A 19031-nucleotide genomic window follows, 5' to 3' on the forward strand; every position below is an offset into this window, starting at 1 on the left:
ATATCACGATACTGTTCTATTTATTCTCTTTAAAATGAATTTATTTCTTGTTGATAATTTATACCTAAATACTTTATTTCCTATTATAATGTAATAAACGTAATGAAATTTTATTTAGATTAAGATTAATATAATGTGTAAAGTTTTCAGTTATTTTGTCAAATGGCAAAATGATAGATTGATCTACAAGAGTTAAGATATTTATAACATTTTTTTTAAATGTATAAGTTCAGTACTTTTAATAAAGATACTTTTAAATAGATAAGAATAATTATATAATAAAACAAGCTTTGAATAAATATATTATCATTTATTTCTTAAAATGCCAAATCTTATTACTAACGTTTTTGCCTGCTTAAAAACTATTTAGGAGGATTACTAAATGGTATTGCTAAAATATATTGAGGATGTGCTCTTGCATTGACTTGACCAAAACCTCTTATACTTGACCCATGACAGTTACAACTACAACTGCAAGTGTTACTGACATGATTATTAACTACATGAACCCGTGCACTATTTTGGGGAATACCTATCGAAACACTTGATGGCTGTGGTACAGGTAAAGTTGACAACATATTAACTGGCTTCCAAATCACGTTACCAGTTGTCAATGCAGAAGATGAGTAAGAATTCTGTAAATGCATTGGCATAAACCCCGATATCGAATTAACTGGATAGTGTGGTTTTTTGGAATGCAACTTATTTTTCATACTTCTTGATGATAAATCTTGAGGCATGTCTTGATTTATGTTCAAATAACTGTTTGCTAACGGACAATAACTTGTACGACCTTTGTTTTTGTTCTTAGAAGATGTAGTGCATACTTTTCTCGGTTTCGATATCGCTATTGGGGTAACATTCGGTGTATTTTTTACTTTTTGAAACGCCTCCGGCATTATTACGTCAGCATTAATAAGATTTTTCATGGTTGAAAATGGTGTGTTATTAAATTTTTTTGTTGAAACTCCTGCAATTTCCGTAGGAATTACTGTGGGTTTATAAGACGAACGTAATCGTAAATCACTCGGCCTCATACCATTAGCTGCTGTTGTGATCGGAGCAAATGGCTTCATTGAAAAGTTGATTTCATTTCTTTTCGCTTGTTCAATGAGACTACAACGATGATCATTATTAATTGATTGCCAATTACAAGCTTTATTTAATGGCTCGTTAATAAATTTAGTGGAATCTTTAGTTAAGTCTTTTACTTCCACTTCTTTGTTACCGCATTCCTTTTTTTCTTTCATGCGACGATTTTGAAACCAAATTTTTACGGCTCGCTCCGGAATGTTTAGTTTATTTGAAACTTCTTTGCGGTTTCCGCTTCCAATATAGGGAAATTTCTTATATTCTTGTTCCAAATAATTTATCTGCTCGGTAGTAAATGCACTCCGAAACCTTTTAGATTTTTTTGATATACAGTTTTGAACATATTTAGATTTGACCTGAAACATCCAAAAAACATAGTTATTATTTGATTTGTATATGCTCAGAAGCTTAGGTAGGAAATTGAAATTACTTATTTATATAATTTTAATTCTAACTTTCTGTGAAATTTCTATATTTACAAATTATAAAAGCGTAGTACATCTGGATTAAGAGTGAAAAAATTAGTTTTTTTTTGTATGTCTCTTAATGGAAAGAAATTTTGAATTTTATATTATTTGCCTGTTTGATGTCATAATCGAACACGCTATGCACGCCACGGATTCTAATATTTGATAAATAGGTCGCATTTAGTTTAAATCCACATCTGATAACTCCTTCATAATACATGCACATGATTGCAATAATTCTAGTCAAAATTCACATTGTTCCCGTGCATTTCTGAGCATTCATTAATGTGGTCGGACTAATGAATGTATATTTAGTGTTATAAACCATAGACTGGCGGTATAAAACCTATAGGCTGCCAATAAACACTGTTATTTCTATTAAGTTTTCATATTAATCTATGAGCTTTATTTACGTGCCACAATATTGTGTATTATTTTAATTCATTGCTTTTTATTATTTATCATCAGCCTACTAACCCGATACCATTAATTTCATCCATTAAACTCACTCCAGGTCCATATCTAAAACTAATCGGGAGATAGGCCTCGAGGCCTCTTGCCCGGGCTATTTTCCCTTAGGAAAAAGGGTTTTAGAGTTTCCATTACCGAACATTTTAGTGTGCTTTGTAAGATTTAGTTATATGAAGAAACAATCAAATTATTTGTAAAGAAAGGACATTTCAGCCAAATGTAACATCACAAAGCTAAAATTTACACTTATTAATATACTAGCGGACCCTCGCGACTTCATCCGCGTATGTGTCAACTTTAAAAAATAGGTCGTATGTTGTCGCCGACTGTTTTTAAGAACTTTACAATTCCGACAATTCCGATATACTTACTACATACTTGCGTGGTTTTGCTAACATTTACCGTTCACGAATCGCACGCATCGGAATCTCTCAAAAAGCATATATTTTGCATTTTTGTTTTTCTCAGTAATGATAGTAGCGTGGTCGAGTGGCCATTGGTCTTACCGTGATGTTATTGCCTTAATTGATACTACCAATCCAAACAAAAACTAAAAGAAAAAAAATTGAAACAGCGTTTTCTGAGATTGGCACGTTGAATCAAATAAACTTACAAACTTTATAAAATTATAGCTGTATGTGCTGTATTGTGTTAAATGTACAGAAATCAACCAGTTACAGTTTTATTATAGGTATAGATATAATTCTTCTGTACGCATTCTTATAACTGATCTGTGACAAACACTGGACTGTTTTTGTTAAAATTATTTGTGTGTGTACACCCTCTTATTTTCACACAGAGATCGCAATAAACAAGATAAACAATATCACCCGGCAGTTACAATAATTATATTCCAGGATTTTTATTTCATTCAAGACATCCCTGTGTCAGGCGGGCCAGCTAGTTATTAATTTAATTATTTCAAGGATTATCTAGGTTACCTAATATATCATGTATTTGGACCGTAACTCTGTATCTGATCATTGTTATGAGTCTGTAAACAGCTGTTTACAGTTTTCTTATAAATATCTCTACTTACAATATCGTTTTGAGATTCCTTAGCCGCCATTTGAGTAGCCTCTTGACTTATCTTCAAATTCTTTTCACTTTTTAATTGCTTGAATAACATATACTTCATAACTAATTCACTTGAATCAGAATTTAAAATTATGATTAAAAAACACGGAGCACAATCAGAAGAGATCACAAAAGAACTAAACATTAGAATATGATTATAAAGTATATATATCAATCATTTCGACACACTAATGAACTGTCAGCAAATCACCCGAATATTATAGTACGTATACCATTAACTAATTATCAAAGAAATTATTAATTCGACTATCAACAGCATATCAAATATTGAGGCACGCATTTGTCACTTGGAGTCTACGCCTACTAATTGTTTCATATTTAGAGCAAAAAAAAAACCATCTTATTTTACAACTCATTAGTTAGGTACATTGGTAATCATTTAATGAGTTTGTAGACATGAGACTTTGCGGTTAAATAACTAGTTGATATTGTCGACTTCATGACATTCTTATTTATATTTAAGAACACACAGAGTAAGTTTACCATCATTCATATTTTATTTCAAATATATAGTAATAAATGTCCATTGTTTTAGATAACTTGGGTGAATTGATGTGATTCATAATTCATCCTTACGCTGCACTGTAATATCTATAGTTTTTTGCGTCTCTACTAGCGCAGTATAAATAATTGATTCAGGTAATACAGGTAAAATAAAAATAACTAAGAATAATAATGTCCATAGGACATTATTATTCTTAGTTATTTTTGTGTTATTTCAGTTGCTTAAAATGTAAGGTGCGAGGCTAGGTGACCAATTTCAAAAGCATTTTTCATTGATTCTATGAGTGCACCCCATAAAGATGCAACTCATGTTGGTACCCAAATTAAAAAAAGGTCAAGGTGGTGTTTACGCATTCTTATAAAACAAAGTTACATAATAAGCAACATTAAATAGTTAATAATAATTGACTACTAGTATACAAAGGATAATCAATAATATTAGAAATATTAAAAATAGTCACTTTAAAAGGTATGACGGAGGACCAGGGATGCGCTGGTAGGTCGCCCGGTACTCGATGGCAACCGAACCGAAAATAATTTAAGCGTCTGGTTTTAATAAATGTCGTTTCGTTTGTTATTAATGAGCAAAATATACAGAGTATTAATAAGCGATCACGCAGCTTAAGCGTGTCAGTTAGAATGGTACTTGTAATATTTTTAATACATTTTAGGCAATTAATGTAAAAAAGATGTCCCTTCAACACATACAATTTTTATCCCCATCGAATTCTAATGTAATAAAATTAAGTTAAGCTTACATTAAAATCTTTAATTTGAATCTATTTTTAGGCAAATTAAAAGCTTAAAGTCGGAAACACATTAATAGACAGTTGTACTATAGTGTAAATCTGCTTCCTAATAGAAAAAATACTATTGCTAACACCTGTACTGTAACATCGTTGCGTAGAATCTTTCTTAAAATTTATTCAGAATCTACCAAAGATAGAAAAAACCTATTTTACATAGGATAAAGAGATTAAACATAATAAGATTGAATATTTCGTTGAAAGCCATTTGAGTATCTAAATCATATTTTACTAGAAACCACATAACATAGCTGATCCTTGCTTAAAATTCTCACCTCAGATGTCGATAAAGGGTTTGTACATAAACAGTAAACAATACCGGCATAATACCAATTGCCAGGTACAAAGATAATAATTGGGACGGCCTTTTGTGGTTAGCATGTTCAACTACGAACGAAAGACGAGTTTCCGCATCCAACTCTCAGATGTGTCCAAAAAAACCAGTCCGTGGTACCTCGGAAAGCACGTTCAGCCATCGGTCACGGTTGCTATAGCAATTACTAATAATTTATATATATATATTCATAGTGGTATGTATGTCTATACATATATGCACCACGTTACTATTTCAAATTTGTGTTTTTTTACCCCATTGGTAGCCTTTCAAGTCACGGGGCGACCCCGGCGCATGAATAAAGGTTATGCACAGGGTATGCAGATGATATAAAATGAAGAAAATCTCCAGCAAAAGTTTCAAAAACTTAAGGGTAGACTTTTTATAGTAACTCTTACAATTCCTAACCTTAAGTTTTTTATAACTCGTACTGAATATTATTTTAAAATTCATATCATCTGCCCGCTTAGTACGTATCTTACCCTTTATGCACGACATTGCCTGGAAGAGATTGCTATGTAGCAGTTTTAGGCCAAATTGTATACATTGTGTTGTGATTGCTTATCTTTTTTGAGTACTTTTTATGTAGTATAATAAAAGTATATTCACTAATTAATTGCTAAAGCCCGCCAACCTGTACTGGAGCATCAGTAAGTGGTTCTAGGCTTTAAAACCCTCCCTCATATAGGAGTGGGACCTGTAAGCCGAGGATCAGTTTCCACAATAAGAAATAGTGACAGATGGACCGACGGACGAAGGACTGCCAGACCGGTTCCTTTTTTATCATCTGAATACGGTACCCTACTAAGGTACATTTAACAGATTGTGGTATCAAAATGTATACCGACCTATTATTATAATATTTATAAAATTAATTAGTACCTTATCAATCCGAACAACATTGACAATTAAAGAAGTAGGTATTGATATAAATTATCTCCTATAAAATGGGGTCAATTGGGTAGGAAATCGACAAATAATTTGCAGTGTCACCACATTTTGACGACCTAGCATTGATAATGAACGTTGTAGTCTTATGAGAGAGGGATCTAGCGTTCCTACAAATCCTAGCGGGGGTCTATTTTTAGAATTTATTATACTTTTTTATATGTAACTTTCTCTATTCGTATAGCTTGTAGGTTCAAATTATGCTTTTCGTTTTTCAAGCACTAGCCGGCAATTAAGCTACCATTGTTCGGTTCATGATGGAGTTGAAAAGTAGTCATTAGGAAATCAAATCTAGTTAAAATTTACCAATCTTGTAGTTGGTTAGCTTGTACCAGGTTCTAATCACGGAGCTCGCTCCGTGAAAAAAACTTATTTATGTATACGAAAAGAGTATTTATACAACTATACATATATACTCATCGTGTATCAATCTTTTCAGGCAAGAAAAATAAAAAAAATGTATCTTAGACGATAATTTTATTTATAACGAGAACAAAAATCACATTTGTTGTATGGGATAAATATTTATTTTATTCTGTTTTTAGTATTTGTTGTTATAGCGGCAACAGAAATTATAACATCTTCTGTGGAAATTACAAAACACAACAACGGACTTAATATCATGAGATACAGCCTGGGATCAGGCGGACAGACAGACGGACAGACAAACAGATGGACAGACAGACGGACCGACAGCGGAGTCTTAGTAATCGGTTCCTGTTTTACTTCGCCCTGAATTTTAAAAATGAATGTTAAAATGGAAAATTTTAATTGTTGATGTTAGAAAAGAGCGAGTTTCTTGACAGCTTCTTCTTCGTAGATTCTGTCGTTCTAACCGACAAGTATGTCTGTTGGTAGTGTTAGAGACACTACGAACAAACATTCATGACGTTTCAAAAGTGAATTTTGAATTTTTGAACTATGAATCATTAGCTAAGCCTCGTGAATATGGATATTCCTACCGACTCTCAGATTTAAGGTTTGAGTAAGGAAAGAAATAAAAAAAATATTTAGACATAACTTTTTATTAGTGAGATCGTTTAGTTTATCTATGATACATTTGGAAATAGAAAAAATACTCAATAATTTTAGCTCTGTTCTTGAAGATCCTCATCAATGTGAATGCTACGAATCCAAGATAAGTCCCAATTCTGTTCATCATCATTTTTAGAGGCATCATTAATACTACTTTCAGATTGAGTTGAGGAATTTTCCATTATTTCCTCTTTGAAGTCATTCATGACGCTTTTATTATTATCAATTGGATACGCATGCATATCTTGCATGTTTATTGGAGGACACTGCGCTGATATCAGACTATTATCTTGTTGTAATTGTTGAGATAGATGCGTAGTATTATCTAAAATGTATGCTGGGTAGCAGTTGGCGTCATGACAGCCCGCAACCATTGAGGCTCCCACATGTTGCGTCGGGATAGCAGGAACTATCGGCTGAAAATGTTCGACGTAGCCCTCTCGGGGTAGTCTTCCCATGTTATTATGAGGATAATGATCGTACACAATCATTTGTACTGGAACGTTTTCAGGGGATAACTCAGTAGTACTTGTCGCTTCATTTTCTTCAAGACTTTCTGTCCTATCTTTTTTCTCTTTCATTCTTCGATTCTGGAACCAAATTTTGATTGTACGCTCGTTTAAGTTAAGTATATCTGACAGTTCAATTCGGCGGCTGCGATCAAGATACCGTGTTCTCGCGTATTCATTTTCAAGCTCCATCATCTGCTGACTTGTGAATGCTGTGCGAATACGTTTCGGCTTCTTTATTCCGCCACTTGAAGTTTTGCTTCCATTCCAAGTGGGTCGTGATACCATTCTATCTCCACTGCCTGGTTGGCTTCCCCAAGTATTAACAGCTGTGACGACGTGTCCGTTACGTGGGTTAGGAACCATGACTGGATTGTGGAGACCACTGTATGCCTTCTGGAATCTCATATCATGGCTGATTAATCCATTGGGTGTGACTGCATTGACATAGGTGGGAGGGTTGCAATATAGATTATGGCTATTGATGCAGGTAACATTGTTAATGTTAGTTGGTTTTGGTATGTTGTAAATGCCACTGGCGCTATTGCAGTTCACGTGATTGTGCCTATAAGGTTGTATTTCTTCGAGCAGAAATCTCTGTAAAATAAAATCGTACACATTAATTAATAAATTTAATTTTTACCCGAACAAAAATACAGACAAATAAAAAATAGATAAAATGGAGCTCAGCAATAAGCAACATTAAACAACATTTTGGAGCCTTATCCAAGAATTCACTATTTACGTAATTACATAGGGTACCTATATTAAACCTTACTCTCATCATATAGGAAGTCTGTTCCCAGCAGTGGTACCTTAATAGGCAAAACATAATATGATGATTATGATTTACTTATATGAGGCTTACACAAACTATTAATGTCAAAATTAATTACCGTTTCGTTTTGCGAGCTAGGATTACTGGGAACGGGTTCCCATTGAATTTCACCAGAGCTACTAGGATAGAGCTGGGACGAGGTAGATATCGTCGTAGATATAGACATATCGATGAGAATTATCTATGGAATATCTAATGACTGGTCTAGGATAGCACTTATTATTTCACAGTGTAAGTTACGAAAGCTCAATTGCTTTTAATTGCTTTAGATAGAAAATAGCACATTATATATACCCCCACTATACACCCTCATTAACTATTAGTAGGTACGTAATCCAAAATTAAGAAAAGGACTAGGGCTTAATGAACTAATTAGCACTTGTTATTATTTTTTTGAGAATATTACTTTGATCGGTGATTGATAATAACTCACATAGAAGTGCTTTTCAATATTTCAGTAAAAAATATGATTGAGTAATTGAAAATTTTTTGTTTTATAAAATAGATTTTTATTGTTGTATACTTATTTTATATACTTTATAAAGGAAAGTAACCGAGTTCTATTGCAGGCGGCTGTTAATTTAGATTTTTTTATTGTCTCTTAGGTTAATCCCATGTGAACATTTTAGTAGAATTAATCAAACTTGAAATGTATCGCCCAAGTTAAAACGCTCCTCCATCACAATTATTCCATCAGGTGAGATTGAAGATAAGCGCTTATGTGTTACGTGCTTAGATGTACCACCGCCTTACTTTTTTTGCCGCCTTGCAGAAATGCTGTGTTCCGGTTTAGAGGCGTGGTTCCGGTGTCATATAAAGCACGTGAGACTTAACACCTAAGCCATAGGTTCCTGGACAAAAACGGCACTTTGAAGGATAGTTTCACACTTACTAAGAGGTGGGCCATGTCTGTCAATTATTAATAAAAAAAAATATATATTATCATTATCAGCCACTTATCTGTATAGTGCTTAGTAAACATTCATTTATGGATAAAGACTTTTCTTTATCATTGCAGAGATGAGAGAGATACATACATGGAGCTTATACTCACAAGACATTTCGTCGCTCGCTTTTGTCGCTTGGTTCGGTTCAACGCATAAAATTATTATAGGATTAAAGCTCACGTGCTGGCCACAGGTCATTAGGTCATGGAACTGAAACAGATCTATGAAAATATGCTTAACATGTATCGGGTAAAGATACGACATACATTTATTTACACGATTTGTCTCGTGACCAGAATGTAGGAGTCATTCAGCGGGTAATGGACAGAGTTATAGTCCGAACACCTCTACGTAAGCAATGAGGGGCGGTTGGCACAGTGAGCTGCAACCCTGCTTTCTGAGTCAATGGTTGTGGGTTCGATTCCCACAATTGTAAAATATTTGTGTCATGAACATGAATGTTTTTCAGTGTCTTGGTGTGTATCGGTATATTATAAGTATTATATTTATCAGTCATCTTAGTACCCATAACACAAGCTGAGCTTACTTTGGGGCTAGACGGCGGTGTGTATTGTCGCAGTCGGAAACTTGCTTACTTATAAAAAGTTTATTTTACCGAAAATCCATAATGTGTACGGAAAAAGGAATTATAAATACATATTACACAATGCAATAAATATATTTTTGGGGAAATTTAAAAGACATTTTCAGCCAACAGTTCAAAAACTACCACTGTTTAATAAACAATGTCTAAATGTAAATAAGTATGTACTTGCTAACTCGCCATCCTCAACATAAACGCAAAGTTTCTAAGAGGATAGCTGATGTTATTGTAAAATGTTTGTTACAATTTAATTTGTATAGCAATAAGGAGATCCGTATAAGAATTATAGCTTACCGATATAACGCAATGAGTCACGAGGCCAGGAGCAATAAGCGCGGCACATACCTTCCTCAGAGGACACCTGGGCGTTGGGGTCACAGTGTGCTCCAAAAAAACTTTTTACTGGAAAACGCAGCATCGGTAGACCTCCTTATAGTTTGACAGATGACATCAAATAGACACAGGAAACCGCTGAATAAAAGCGGCAACAAACCATGAGGCATGGAGTATTATTTGAATCCTTTCAAAAGACATAACGTTAGTAGTAAACGTACATTGTACATCGGTTGATGAGAAAGATGTCATAATATGTATTATAATAATATGAGATGAAATCTGTATGTAAAAATATAATCAATTAGTTTGTACCTTAGTTTTTTAGAGCTCAGAAATCCCAGATTTGCACTCTTTTAAAGGATCTGCGCGGTCAATTTTACTTTCAACTTTAATTCTTAAACAGTTATCTCACAAAGTTTACATCGAACTGTTCCTTTTGGTTGAACTCTGTAAACTTTATACCATTACATTAATTAGAAATTATATAACGATTCATTAAATATCGGCAATAGTTTGTTAGCATTCTAATTGAAGCTGCTATTAGTAGATAGGTACCTACCTATTTATTTTTAATTATAATCAGTCGATCAATCACATGACTGTTATGTCACAAAACCGTTTTAGATCGTTTCAGTTCTATTTATCTTGTCAATAAATACTAAGAGCTTCACTTCGATCTCACCTGAAGTTACATGAAATGACAGTCTACATCATTATTATATCAACCCCTTACCGGCCCACTACAGAGCACGTGTCTTCTCCCACAGTGAGAAGGGTTTAGGTCGTAGTCCACCACGCTGGCCCAGTGCGGATTGGTGGGGTTCACACGCCTTTAACACACATAACATTTAGAGCAGTACGTTAGTCTAGAGTACGTTAGTCTAAAAGAAGTATGTATATCAGTTTTAACCTATTGACACGACCCCTTTTTTGTAGAAATTGAACAGGGTACCTCTGTTCAATTTCTACAAAAAAGGGGTCGTGTCTTACCGGAACACTAAATCGCTTGGCGGTACCAACGTTATTGCCAGTAAGGGCGTAAACAGCCGCGGCCCAATCCTCCCAACTGAAGATAAGTTTCAGTTTCATATTAAAGTATATTAATTCAGTGCTGGTCATTTCCGTGCTACTTATTTAATATATTGTAAAAATCGTACATAACATGAGTGTGGTAATAAACACTTACTTGCAGTTGATTTAAATAAAACTTATATTTATATTATGTTTAACTTATTTTAGGTTGTTCTAACCAGTCCTTTTTTTACTTACTACGGATTTGTTATTGATAATAAATATTAGTATTGATTAACAAGTCTGTCAAAGAATAGACGTGAAATAAAATCAGGATCAAAAGTGGTTTTAAAACGCCATCTAGTTTCTCGTATTCGTATTATTTTACGGCAAAGTTGAAACCATAAGAGCGATGCTACGAATATCTACGTCAAGCTAGGGTTCCTTCCACAGACGCTCGCATTAAAATTAAAACTGCTTCTCAGTGCTGAAACCACAGAAAGTACCCAATTAATAAGAAAATAATATAGTTACATAAGTGATTGTTTAAAAATCGCAACACACCTTTCATACGGTTAATTCAGCGTTGCTACGATATACTTCACGCTTTCGCCGTTTACGTTAACGTAATAATTTTAGAATGTGTCAATAGATGGCGCTTGGAGGAGAAATTATGAATTCCAATCACCGTATTGTCATAAATAGAAACGTACTTAACACCTACATTAAACTACATAAGCAACTTTGTAGCTAGTTTATTAGGTAAATAGTAAAGTAAATAGCTGATGAATCACCTGATGGTAAGTGTAAACCTATCGCCAAACCTAAACAAAGGAACACCTCGTAAGGCATGCGAAGGACACATCCTGCATAGTGCCGCCCTGTGACGATCAATCTGCGGCGAATATTTCTAGTCAATAAGGTAGTTTTGAAAAAACCGACCTATCACCTTATGCCCGTTTTCACTAACGACGAACAATGCAATGCCTAAATAAGAAACTCATAATCTAAGAAGGTTCCTAGGCATATTTGTGCCAATCGGTTGACAATAGTTATCACCTAAGTGTCGGTGAAACGTTTTTCTTAAAAAGTCGCCTAAATCATAAGTTTTATTGAAAATTCGGCATTAGCCTTCTCTTTTAACAAACCATAGAGTAATTTTGAATTTTTTTTTATTTGTCGATAGGTGTCTTTTTACTTTCCTTCATACCAGAACTCTTAGCAAATATTTGCGTTATTTTTGGTAACTAATATTTCAAGTAAAACAGTTTCTGGTAGTCACTATTTTAACACAAAAACAAACTGAACAGCTTTATATTATTAAGTATAGATATAGATAAGTTTAAAGAAATCTTAAAGTTGTCATCATGTACCTACCTTCAACGCTTGGTGGTTGCTAGCATAGGCCTGTTATGAAATTTCAGAGCGGTAAGAAGAGACTCAGATGTTGTTTTAGAGTAGCTGGTGATGGAGAGAGCTATGCTGGAAATGAAGAGAATCCATAGAAAAACAAATCCATTAGCTAGATAGATAGCGCATATATGTTAAAGGAACAATCCCATGGTGCAATTGATTCCACCCTACAAAACGCAGCGTTGGATCCCCACTTGCTGGCCAGCACGGCTAGAATGGGCAGGAGACAATTATATCGCCATAGGGAAAGTATAAAAAGTATGTTTCTTCTTGGTATGGTGGGATACTACCGGTTAGAACTGAGGCGCACTGTAGCGTTGCTCCAGTACGTGATCAATTTAGTCAAGGGCAAAACACTTCTCCTCCTCCTCAACTCCTTTATGCTAGGGTCGATAGGTTTTCATGTACCGGATGGCTATGCCAGTGCACGTCGTCGTCATTTGTTTGCTTTACCATGCTGCAGAACTAAATTGACCACGCACTGACTGACTCGTGCGCTTGCTCAATGACCTAACTAATAGTAATTCGGAACTGGACATATTTCACACCCCGCCGCTTCAGCTCCAAAAGCAAATTAAAATGTTATTAGAGAGTAGGTTATCTAAGATATTAATTATATGTTTTAATGTTTTGTTTTATTATTATTTTGAATATGTTTTTTTTTTTATTCTTAATGTTATATATACTCGTAGCTTATTTTTATGTTTGTTTTAATTTGTTGTCATTATTACTCGTTCATAAATTCTTTTAATAGCCCCGGGGAGACGAATTGGGCAACTGTAATGTCTTCACGGGGTGTGTTGCAAAATAAATACGAGTAAATAAATAAATAAAAATGTATCTTCTCCCACAGCTTTGTCAACTCTCGGAGCACTGACGCATAAGTGGAAATGATATCCAAATAATATATATGTAATATTAAACGGGGGTAAACTTCTCCTATTCCCTTTTCCCGTGCTTTAGCAGGATGACACGTGAATTATATACCTTGTCAGGAGATATAATCGGGGGATATAATTTTTGTCTCCTGCCTGTGCTAGCCCTGCTGGTGGTCACTGGAAACCGAGAAGCTGAATTCTAACCGACACTAAACCGAGACGTGTAGAGAAACCAAAGAGACTATAAGCATTCAGTACCTACTTCTATCGGTTGAGAAGCTGACAAAATTTTAATACCTAGCGCACTTACAATTAATTTAAATTATACCGAAAGATTAAACATGAAAACTCATGTGGACATTGTATTTGGTAACAGAAGTGTGGAAAATAACAAAAATGTAGTAGAAATACCGCATAACTACTACATCGGAATCATTGCTAAGGCAACAGTTGACGAATGTGAAATATTTCGGCAAAGTACTTTTACTGTGGCCTATGCTTGAGTTTGCTTATATTGAATAAACGTGAGTTGAATAGTGGGATAGGGCTGTCACAGCACCCCTATAAATCCAAAATAATATTATATAAATGCGGAACGGTGTCCGATTGTTAATTTGCTTGCTTGTTTGTTTGTTATCTGTTTTCGGCGCAACCACTGCACGAATCTTGATGAAATTTAGAATCTTTATAGCTGCATCATGGAAATTGGTATAGGTACACACTATATATATATATATATTGGTATACACAGTTTTTATCCCATAAAATTGTCAAAACAACGTTCCCGGGGTATTATTTAATATACATATAAAACTGTTACCTATCACAGCTAAACCGATCATGGCAAAATTTTCCTGGACAATAGAACAAAGGATATTTTATCTATAAAGAATGTGAATTTGAGACAAGGATGTTCAAACATTAACATACAGATTATAATTTAAGCGTAGGAACTTTACGTCCAATAATACCTACTTGCCTGTATTTTCTTACGTTTAAAAAACATTCTTGTTAGTTTATAATTGAAAAATAGCCCTTGGGAGAATGATATGGATATAGAGTATAAATATAAGATATGTTATTATTTACCATTTTTTTATATAATAAATATTTAATGTAAAACCTAATAATTTTTTTTCTTTTAAATTTTTTAAAATAATTTTAATGTAAAACCTTACAAACCGAATAATATTACCGTTTATTTCTTTGCTGATTACATATTATTCAGTTACCATTACACATTATCTCCTATATATATATATATATACATATACATATATTTGTTTTTTTTTCTATCATATATTTTCGTTTTTATTTGCACATTAAATTAATTCTAAAGAACATTCATTTGAAAAATGTCTTCATTGATATAAAATTAATTCCTATAAAAGAAACAAATATGAAGACTGTACGTAGGTATATTTTATTTAGGGGCGGAGATTTGATAACCAAAAGGGTGTACTCTCGAGTAGTTGTCAATCATTCGTACCTAAAGGGATAATCCTTTCATTGTTTACTTGCAGACGCCATCCAGATCTTCTCCTGATCCTTGTTTACACTGTTAATCACCTTATTTCTGTCAAAATATTGACAGAAAGTAAGATAGTTAAGCTGTTTTTGTTATTTTTTTCAAGATAAAGATGTTGGCGTGTCTAACTCAAACAAGAAATTGTTTACTATCATAAAGTCCAAATAAAGCTAAATATTCCAATCCCTCCGAATAGTATAACGAAGTCATGTTTTTATTATGGTGTTACTTTATGTTCACTCTCCAGAGTGGTATACTTTTCATGAGTGATTTTCTGAAATAACGAAAATTAGAATGAAGTTAAAAAAATTGCGATATCTTATTCCTGCCTACTGCAACTAAATACTACTAAGTTGTATCGTGGCCGGACGATGTAGAATGTAACTATTGTGGGAAAAATTGAAAGTAGTAAAGAAAAAGATCCATCCCACATTGAGTTTTGAGACATTTAGGAGCAAAGAAACATGGCAAAACGTCTAAATACTCTTCTACTCATCTAGGTACTATACCGTATTTTGCGCAGATTTGAAGAGTGCTATTGTAGAAGTGTATTGCGACTTTATAAACCCAATTATTTTTAAGGTCATGCATTTTTCAAAACTACCTTTAGTTGTATCTTTTTCGTGTAACCAGTAAATAATAAGAACTACTTAATTAAAAAAATGACACTGAAACCATTTATAAGCCTTTGCCGCGGGAGAAATTAACTATGTCGAATTGACACTCAGAAGTGTATACGGACGCAGTCGCAACCGTTATAAATCCTTACTAAAAAACTTATAAATTCCACATTGTTTTTGTTTGTCTGTCTTTATTTTACTCCCTAACTAAGTGACCTATTAAGTCGATCGGTGATCGACGGAATTATTGGCATTGAGTTAGTTGAAAGAACGTATAGGCTACTTTTGATCCCAAGAAACAACGTTACCCACGGGATTTGTGAAGTAACCGTAATAAAACCGTTACTAGATAATAATCCAATACATCCTTGATGGGCAACCCTAGCCGCCAGCCGCGCCGGAGATCATCAATCATGCCGGGAAGACAATCACAACCGGTGCCGCATCTGCCGCGCGACGCTACCATCGACACCGCTCGACGATCCGACTATCATCCCTCGCGTTTAAGCCGCAGAGCAAATACCACGCGCTGGGGTGTGTTCATTGCACGTATCGAGTATCAATGATAAGTATATTTAACTATATCTTTTAAAATAGCTCTGCTGTTGTCCATCACCTGCCACAAGTTCATTGTACAAACGTTGCCTGTTGAAGATTGGTTGCAGCTAAGGCCGCCTTTGCATGGTTAAATGTATGTTTTGTGATATCTATATTATTATATGTTTTGCGTACATTTAAGTTTTCTGCTTCTTTTTAAAACACCGCGTAGCCTATTACTGGTCTAAAAATAAACTTATGTTTCAAGGAAGCAGATCATTATAATAAATTTCAATATAAGTTTAGTTGTTATTGTTTTTTCGTTACTTATACATTGTCGTTCATAATTAACAAAAGCGGTTTTAAGCCCGCGAAAACCTTGTGTTTCTCGGGATACAAACCTTCTATGTCTATTTACTACAGCGTATGTATTAGTAGCACGTATGTAGAAAATATCGATTAAATAGGTATCAAAGTTTTGCATTTAATTTGTGTGAATATTAAAAAGTTAATTCTCCACAGAATTCTTACTATGACTCTCTGATTCGGCTATGGTTAACATGCCGAATTTTTGGTAACTTTTTCCTTATATCAACTCTTATTGACGAGAACTCCCAGGCGCAGTTGTAAACGCTGTGGTCATATCAGTCGCAGGTCCCGGGGTCGATCCCACCATCACTAACACTAATAAAAATTTAAAAATTAGTCAAATTAAAAAAAAATGAAATATAAACCCAATTCCCTGTAATTTCTGGGCACTTCCGGGAATCTAGTGAATGACTAGCACCAACACCGGGAAAGTCGAGACAGAGCATTTTTTTCCACGCAACGTTACTAGTAACAGGAAAAGATTCTACCCCAAGGCGATATAAGGATGCTGCTGGCAAAAGATAACTGCAAAAAGCCTAAAAAGATGTTTTTAACAAGCAAACTTCTACATAGTTAATTAAATGAATGATTGACATTCCTGTTAAAAAAACGATACCTGACCTTTGTTCTTTTACCCCCGATACAAAAATGACGGTGTGTTATAAGAATGTGTATGGGGGTTTGTATGTTCGTACGGATAAACAGATTTTGATTTTTTTTTGTTTTAAGGGGAATAGGTCAGGAGTGTTCTTAGTTACTTATGTTGATAAAAATCGGTCCAAGATGGCCGCCGCCACAAAATGGTGGATCAACATATTTTTTCTCACCCTCAATATGGGTGTCAAATGAATAAAGTAGAACGCTGTACACTATTATTAGGGAATAAGGAATACAAAACTAACGAAATGTAAATTTGCAAATAGTGTGATAGTGGGGAGTTTTTAAATTTAAATTTAATCTTAAATGCCATTAATTTATAATGTATGAATATTAAAATATAAACTCAAATCGAATATATTATGCTATTTTGACACAATATATTCTTTGTAGGTAATTACTAATTAAAGTACCATTACTATCATTATAATTAAACTTTTAATTATAATGATTGTAATTGAAGGTGATTTAATAATGGTAACAATTCTTAATTAGGTACTTACCTGTTAATTAATAATTATTTATTAATTTAGCCACTTTGCTAACTGTGACTAATTTTGATATAATACAATAAAACTGTTTCATATCGTACCTAGCATACATATCTACTAATTTATTGTCAGTCAATAAACTGACTTGCATAATAATTAACAGCGCATTGGCGATGGCAGATTCGTCAGTTCCATCTCATCTGCCCAGCTTTTTTTCCAGCTTGACTGCAATCTCCCTGGTGGTAAGTTATGATGCTATCTAAGATGGGTGGATGGATGGGTGCCCCTAATAGGTTTCTACGCGACATCGCTCCGGAACACTAAATCGCTTAGCGTGCTGTATTTGTCGGTATGGTATTAACTAGCTACTAGACCGGGAAAATTCAGAAATCTTAAATTCCTAAATTGCCCCTGATGGGAATCGAACCCTGGACCTCCTGCCTAAATTCACAGCGCTCACCGCTCCGCCAGGGAGGATTTCAAAAAGCGTTGTGCTCCGGCAGTGGACTGTTTTAGGTTATTGATGATATTAAGCTTAAGGTCAATATAGAGCAACAAGATTACACAACTTTTATAAGGTACCTACTGCCTGTCATAATTATTAGCAGGATACATTTTCGCCCTTTTTTCTCTACAATTCAGGCCTTGCGGATGTGGGCTAACCTGTTATACTCCTAGGTAAGGCTGTTAATAAATCCATACCTAACGCCGTCCACTTTCTACGCGTCATCGTACTGTAAAGTACAAAATCTCTTTATAAAGAAAAAGCTGATATTGACGGCCGAGTGGCGCAGTGGGCAGCGAACCTGCTTTCTGAGTCCAAGGTCGTGGGTTCGATTCCCACAACTGGAAAATGTTTGTGTGATGAACATGAATGTTCTTCAGTGTCTGGGTGTTTATATGTATTTTATAAATATTTATGTATATTATTCATTAAAATATTCATCAGTTATCTCAGTACCAATAACACAAGCTACGCTTACTTTGGGGCTAGATGGCGACGTGTGTATTGTCGTAGTATATTTATTTATTATTTAACAATCGACTTACCAGAAACGAACATAAATCAGCTATATCTGCATATCGTCCGCGAAAGGTGCAGAACTCCTTTGTGGTGTTGAATATACGCTTTTACAACATGACTCCTAAGGTAATTCTGGACCTACCGTTGCATACATTTAAAAAATGTTTAAAAACACATCGAATACAGCGAAGTTATACATTTGATGAATTTCTTAATGACTCTTATCTCCCGCAAGGTAGAAAAATTATTGTATATATGTTGATGATGGAAAAGAGCACAAAGAGAACATATACAATAATGCCAACTTTTTCTCAGTAGCATCTGCCTTCGGAAACCGTTGGTAGAGTCACTACAAACAGACAGACTTGACGTTTTAATAATGCTTTTATTTAACCTACTTGAAATAGTATAGTAATAGTAATTAAGTCTGTAAATTTCATGTATTCATATCATGAGAGAGGAGGTATGTGAAATATCATTAGCTTAAAATAAGGTCATAATATATCAAGTTTGT

General features: G+C 34.3%; 2 protein-coding genes across 2 annotated transcripts; both read right to left on the reverse strand.

Annotated features, from left to right (window-relative positions):
* Positions 1-362: 362 nt before the first annotated feature.
* On the reverse strand, positions 363-3168 carry LOC120626901 (pituitary homeobox 2-like). Its single transcript, XM_039894689.1, has 2 exons — positions 3070-3168; positions 363-1448 (listed from the first exon to the last, which is right to left on the reverse strand). The coding sequence occupies exons 1-2, from the start codon at positions 3166-3168 to the stop codon at positions 363-365; spliced, it is 1185 nt and encodes a 394-aa protein (XP_039750623.1).
* Positions 3169-6808: 3640 nt separating this feature from the next.
* Positions 6809-7459, reverse strand: LOC120627052 (homeobox protein Hox-B3a-like). The gene has a single exon (XM_039894891.1). It carries the CDS (start codon positions 7457-7459, stop codon positions 6809-6811), a length of 651 nt encoding a protein of 216 aa, XP_039750825.1.
* Between the last annotated feature and the right edge of the window lie 11572 nt (positions 7460-19031).

This window comes from Pararge aegeria, chromosome 10 (assembly GCF_905163445.1).
Source record: "Pararge aegeria chromosome 10, ilParAegt1.1, whole genome shotgun sequence".
Taxonomy (NCBI): domain Eukaryota; kingdom Metazoa; phylum Arthropoda; class Insecta; order Lepidoptera; family Nymphalidae; genus Pararge; species Pararge aegeria.

What these genes read in the sequence shown, in the direction of transcription:
- LOC120626901 (XM_039894689.1), bottom strand. Translation starts at nt 3,168, where the DNA reads ATGAAGTATATGTTATTCAAGCAATTAAAAAGTGAAAAGAATTTGAAG. An exon ending in AGGAATCTCAAAACGATATT is followed by an intron (nt 1,449 to 3,069) that starts GTAAGTAGAGAT and finishes TGGATGTTTCAG; the next exon opens with GTCAAATCTAAATATGTTCA.
- LOC120627052 (XM_039894891.1), bottom strand. Translation starts at nt 7,459, where the DNA reads ATGATGGAGCTTGAAAATGAATACGCGAGAACACGGTATCTTGATCGC.